Genomic DNA, 7,109 nt, shown 5'->3' with positions numbered 1-7,109 from the left:
AATTATATATATATATATATATATCAGAATATCTTTCCCTGTTCATTTTGTTTTCATTAAAATTTATCATTTCTAATATTTTGGCTAATACACACTCAATATCTTGTAAATATTCATTGATTACATTATATGCATATGAATTTTCAAAACTGTAAACAAAAATTAAAATTATCTTATAACTTGATCTAAGTCTGCAATGGAATTTGTACTTTTATAAACGTTCATGCAACTTAGCTGCATATAACAACTAACGAATGCTATAAAAGTAAAAATTACAGGTGGTGACTTTTGTATTGAGTTTTGTTTCTGAAATTATCAATTTCTAGTGTTGTGTTCCCACAACTGCCATTGATGATGTGAGGATCTTTAAGGTCATTGTACTGACTCTTTCTAAAGTGATAACTCTCCCCAATTGGGCACTACGTAATCTACATTAGCCTAAACTAGCTTGACATAGTAGAGACATTGTGGATTCTCAAGAACTATTCATTGATACATAACACACAATAAAAATGGTACTTCACGTAAACTGGACATGTAGCGTTAGCGTACTGCACAGTGAAAACTATAACATAAGGGGTACTACATCACAACGTACTACAATATCCAACACATTATTAACATTAACATCTGTAGTGGTAGACTGTAAACTACATGGTATTTTCTATACATGGATGTCTGTCCAACACACAATATCTATGTTATTAACCTGCCTATACCTAACTCATTAGTTAATATTTATACATCACAGCACAGTATACATGGATGTCACACTTATAATACCTTGTGTAACACAATCAAACAAACCAATCAACAGTAAACACCTTGTATATAGCAAAGAATTAAGCTCAAAGCTCAACATCATTCAATATCAAATGACTGATGAGTTACATCATAGTTTAGGCTTTCAGAAAAGATGACTGCACATAATTAAGTAGCATATTCTTAAGTTATTATTAACATGCAAGTCATAAATTATTTGTGTGTACTGTAATATGTACTTCATAATATGACAAGATAAATAACAATTTGGGAATTTAAAAACGTGCAACTAGGAATTGCAAAAAATGTACGGAAACAAGGCTAGAGATACTTAGACATTATTTACTCAAACTACAAACCCCTAGTTTGGCTTCATGCTGTACTAGAATTACATTTGATGGAGTCAAATAGGGATTTATAGTTTGAGTGAAAAATATCTACAGTATCTCCAGCCCTGCTTGCAATCCTATTTGCAGGTTTTTTAACTTCCCAATTTTTTATTTATCTATTTATGATAGCTTTTTTATGCTTAACCATGGGCAAAGGATTACTTGATATTATAGCTAACTTTATACATTGTAATGATAAACATAGCTAATAGCTAGCTGATACAGTTCATGATGATTTACTGTAGCTATTGACTACTTGATCACATTAGTTTGAGATGTTAAAATGTTAAGCTGCAGCTGGAGATTGTCATGGAGATTTGTTTGAGAATATAGTGAGCATTTACAGTTTCTGTTTAACTAAATTCTCTATGTATAATGCATAGCAATGGGCAAATATATGCCTAGACTAAGACACAACCCCCACTAAGTGCATATACAATTTTCCTGTAGAAGAGCTGCCTTTTCAAAGAAAACATATACATCTAAAACATCTACAAAAGGTTTGGGTGCAATACCAAGCCATTTTTGTTGTAGGCTGACAAGATAATAATACGAAAATTACAAATGAGCCATTTTGGGTGATTTTTCTTTTCCTTAGAAGTCTAACATGCATACTTTTTGTGCATTTTTATATGTGTACAGCCTTAGCAGTCAATAGTAAAGGTTTTAAAGTGTTGTTGGAAATGAATCTTTTCTGTTTAAGATGCTTTTTGCCCAAACGTTCTAATGGGGTTTTGTGCAATTCCTTACATTCCCTACCATAGTTCATGATAATAGATATCATGTAATGATTACTTGCCAAAAGGTGCCTGCATATTAAAGAATAACAACGTTAACTGCATTTCTTTACATGTTACATTATTTTAATTTTCAATATAAATGAGCTTGGTTCCTTGAATAATTGTTCATTTATGGTGATGTTTTAATTATTATATATTTTGCATCAATTACTTCAACAATCGAGATAATGCTGAAGGTAATCCAACTGAACAAAACATCATACTGTACTAAATTTTCATTAAAGTATTGGTATATATACTTTGTGTAATACAATTTCATAGATTTTTGCATTTCTTACCATTTCCCATTTTATTAGTGAATTTTGATATTTTCAGTTATAACACTAACAGCAACTTGTGGTTACAACACATACACAACATGCATCTGGCATTATCACAATTTGCACTACTACAATCCTCCAAAAAAACTAAGAAAAGATTGGTGGCTTAATTTGTGGAAGTGTCTCATACTTCATGAGAAAGACATTTCTTAAATACAGGAAACCACTGAAAGCAGACATATATCTAACTTCCAAATTATATTTACTATTACTATTAGTATTATTAGCACTAATGAGTATATAACCTACCTTACTCCTACTAACGTTATGACAGTACTACTAATACTTATAGTATACTATGATCAAGTGAGTTATAGTAACTTACTTGATCTTTTTTATTTATCAAGCTACCATCCATCGATATTTTCTCTTTTAAAATTTCATAGTTTCCATCATATGCTACGTTACAAATTGCTAAATCAGACATCTTCGTTCAACTTCAAGATAAGTAATTAAACATAATTTTGATGAAAAGTTACAGGCGACAAACAACACTATATTTATTACAAGACGCCAATAAAGTTTAAACCTCACACTTCTATCGTATGGAAGAAAAAATAATAATACGAAAATTTTCAATTAAAGTAGAATTTAATAATTATTACTAGCTTCTGTTCTAGGCTCTATTTTATTACAATACTGAACATAAAATGTGTTAATTACTGTTCTATGAATTATAAATTTTATAACAAAAAGAGAAAGAAGTGCAACAACTAAAACCCCAATGCTTCTTGACAAGGGGTTAAAAATTTGAATTACAGCTAATGTTTGACTCGTGTTTATGTAGCGCAAAACCACACAACGGGCTATCTGCGCTATGTCCTCCGCAGTGAATCGATCTTCGGATTTTAGGTGAATTATAACACCCCATTTATGAGGCGAAAAAAGTCAGATTTTGGGGCAATGTTGTTTTTTATGTCAGCAACACCTTCTGTCTGTCTAATAATTTACATGGATATATTATGTTTACATATCCTACTTACACTAACTTGTTTTTCTCTCTAATCATACCAATTACTAATACTGCTGTTCCATTTCTCAGATATCACATATATTTTTTTTTAAATGGGTATATTATGGATCCAGGTTTTATGGCATTTCACGACATATGTGAGAAATTTCAATATCGCAAAAAAATAGTTGAATGATATCTTATAAGGGTCTCTCAGTGGAAGAGCAGTAAGTATACAGATTTACAACGCTAAAACTCGTAGTTTGATTTCTCGTGGTAGACAAAACTCATATAGCCTATTGTGTAACTTTGCATTAGAACAAACAAATAAAAACTCTTATAAAAATCATAAATCAATTTTCCTTTGAAGAAGGTCCGCGGATAATAAAAATAAAAGTCAGGAGTACAAAATATACACACTAGGCCCAGATTAGCCGATGTGACAGGAGCTCTTGCCCAGAGGGTTTGTTTGTTATGAATTTCGCACAAAGCTACACGAAGGCTATCTGCGCTAGCCGTCCCTAATTTAGCAGTGTAAGACTAGAGGAAATGCAGCTAATCATCGCCACCCACCGCCAACTCTTGGGCTACTCTTTTACCAACGAATAGTGGGATTGACCGTAATATTATAAAGCCTCCACGGTTGAAATGGCGAGCATGTCTGGTGTGACGGGGATTCGAACCAGCGACCCGCAGATTACGAGTCGAGCGCCCTAACCATGTGGCCATGCCGGGCCTGCCCAGAGGGTCCCGACCACCAGCGGTAAAAAACAAAAAACTCAACGACACAAATTAACAATACACATAAATAACATTCACTCATTTACGTTCTACAATGACTTTGGTACTTTATTAAGCCTATGTATTCGTTTAACAGAGCTGAGTACAAGAATATTTTTAATTAAGTATTTTTAATATCAAATTATTAGAATAATATTTTGATATTAAAAATACTTAATCTAAACTTCAACATATCGAGGATTACCAACAAATGCACAATTTCTCATTTTCGTCTTATTTGTCTGGACATAGTGTTATAGACTATGTTGTTAAGCTAGACATTTTTTATAAATTTGCACAATTCTTAGAGCAAGGAAGTTTAACATAATGTGATTGGCGTAACCTTAATGTCTCGACTTGATGACCACTTGCTGTTTGCTTCAACCCACTTTCTTGCATCACCTCTGTAGGCAATTTCCCAGATTTCATTACCAGATCAAATCAAACACTGGTAGCTAAAAACTGTAATAGTCTGAGTTATTAAAAAAAGTAAAGTACTAGCAAGTGCTAAGGGGCTAGCCGTTATCTTAGTTGGTAGAACACTCTTCTGATGTGTGAAAGATCTCCAGTTCAAATCAGAGTTGAATAAATATGAATCGCGAAAAGAAGATTACCAGACCACCACACGATCCTGAAATTAGTCCCAGGATGGAATTTGTTTGAGAGAGGAAGAATGTAATAGTTTATATTTTAAAAGCTTTAGCTCAGTTTGTGACAGGTTTCAAGTTGAAACATGATTGGGTGAAAATATATATGTCGTTAAGAAAATATTACCTAAGAACCAGTGTCGATCAACTTGATGCAACGCTTCCTATCAATGAATCAATGACTCGTGAACTGCTTTCCTAAAATAATGAACATATTATCTCAGTTGGAGTACATAGACTATTTTCATCTAAGTTTCGTCCTTAGGTCCAGCTAATTCCTATTTTCCGATTTGTGGTTAATTCTCTCTTGTAACTTTGATTTGGCTGGGCTTTGGGACTTATCATCAGCACATCTTTTCCTTGATTTGTTATTACTGATTGATTTCTCACAGCATCGGCTGTAATGCTCATGTTCTCCATATTAATAACAACTTTGTTCCTATGATTTTTTAGAGCAATCTTAATTTCTTAAATATTTTAATCTGAAGGTTTTAGCCATATGCAATGTACAAACTTACTATCATAGTGTCTACTTCTTCCATTTTGAATAAACAGTTATTCAACCAATACATTGAGCTATTTTAAGCCACAGCAAAGGGAATTGATGTTTCTTTACTATTTGATCTGACGATTCACTAATTCCCAGATGTTACTGTAGCTTTTTTATCTACGACTTTAGTTTATTCTAGTTCCATAGCCAAATGAACAATTTTCATTCATTAAAGATGTATCCTACTTTGCTTTAGTCTAACTTACATTTCTTCATCAAGTAAGACATCTATGATTAAAGGATATTTCCAAAAGTATAACTTGGTTTATTCCATATGGGCAAAAACTAAACTCGTTAGACCTAACATATGTAGCAATATATTTTAGTAATTATTCTTTTCCTCTTTATTTATTTATCATTTGCTAATATTATGTCAGAGGTCTCTATGCAAATGTCATATGTTTTACTGTGATTAAAGCCTAATATAATGTTGTAATGTGTTTTATCACTGGGAGGATTATTTTGAATTATTTGGTAAAAATGATGAAAAGTCCAGTCCATGTAACAATAACGAATTGATTTATTTCTTCTGTAATATTTTCTACAAGCTAATTTTATTTGTAAGCCTAATTTCACAAACAACGTTTGAACAGAAATTCCAAAACTAAAGGCATTTACATCTAACTCACCAAAAAAGTGCTAACTCAATCACATAGGAATAGGCACATTAACTCATTAGCTGACACTGAGCTTAATAACCACTTACTGAATACTCATTAACTCAATGCTTCATTGATTCTAGTATTTATATCGTACCCTTGTTTCTACATACTGCATGAAATTTCTAAATTCTACATACAGAGGCCTTAATTTTCATGAATTTGCTAAGTATTGCATAATGCATCCGCTAGCGAACAAACTTCTAAATTCAAATAGTAAAGATATAGCTTATAATAATGCCTCCCTCCTGGATTATGAAGTTACTTTAACAATCCTAGTATACAAATAAAACATTACACTAAACTGTCTATTCACTACTCCAAAGATCACAGAATGCAGATGGAATAACCTCTTGCCCTTATTGCCAAGTGCAGTCCTGTCACTGGGAGAGTTTTCTCTAGGTAGGTAGTCAAGTGAATCTATTGACAACTTTACCTTTGTTGACCTCTGGAAGTGATCTCGACAATAATCCTGGGATCTTCAGCAGGTTGACTTTGCATTGGCAAATTTTTCTCCAGAGTTACCTAGCTCACTGTTCTCTCACTACATATGCCCCAAAATGATCACGATCGATGATCTTTTGGTTGAACCAGTTATTCTTCTGGATTCTGTAAACCATATCATTATTTCTTTTCAGTACAACATGCAGACCTTCCCAACACCTTCTTAAATTTGTAGTTTGTCTTTTCTTGTGACGAGGATTGTACAGCCATAGCATACCACCTCTATGAAATCCAGTCTTGTCAGCATTAGCATCATAGTGACCTTTCATTTTATCTTAACTAATTTAAGACTTTTAAAGGTAAGGTGATGTATGATCTCACTTTTGTTCCTTAGTCTCTCTCCATATTATGTGTAAGACTCTGTTAAGTAATTGTCCTCTGGATGTGAATACAGAAGGTTCCATGACACAAACATCAGTGCTGATGGTGTGTTGCCTACATCTTCATGCACTGCTGTTTAACAGCTCTTAAGTAGCAGTGGAAGATCTTGATCCCAAATTTTCTTATGTCTACCTATATAACTTACTAATTGATTTAAAAGCGTATGATGGTATCTCTCCACCATTGTATCGGAAGACAGATGAAAGACTGTTGTCCTGGTCTTTTTCATTATTCTCTAGTTTTGTGTTTTTTGAACCTAACTTCAAGTGGACGTTCTATTTTTCTCTAATGTATTGTTACGTCTCCGTTTGTTAATTGATTTTTCCGTAACTTTGTTCCGACGAAATTTTAACGACACAAGTCTT

At 32.9% G+C, this 7,109-nt stretch overlaps 1 protein-coding gene across 1 annotated transcript in view; it reads right to left on the bottom strand.

Moving 5' to 3' along the window:
- LOC106460924 (26S proteasome non-ATPase regulatory subunit 10-like) overlaps positions 1 to 2,814 on the bottom strand; it is a 22,431-nt gene extending 19,617 nt beyond the window's left edge. The window contains exon 1 of the mRNA XM_013920682.2: positions 2,597 to 2,814. Within this exon, the coding sequence (XP_013776136.1) occupies positions 2,597 to 2,698 (102 nt within the window). The 5' untranslated portion in view covers positions 2,699 to 2,814. The remainder of the gene's footprint in view (positions 1 to 2,596) is intronic.
- Positions 2,815 to 7,109: the final 4,295 nt, after the last annotated feature.

Source organism: Limulus polyphemus, unplaced genomic scaffold (genome assembly GCF_000517525.1).
Source record: "Limulus polyphemus unplaced genomic scaffold, Limulus_polyphemus-2.1.2 Scaffold864, whole genome shotgun sequence".
Taxonomy (NCBI): Eukaryota; Metazoa; Arthropoda; class Merostomata; order Xiphosura; family Limulidae; genus Limulus; species Limulus polyphemus.
Note: the sequence above shows the minus strand (reverse complement) of the source record. Positions and strands in the feature narration are given on the sequence as shown.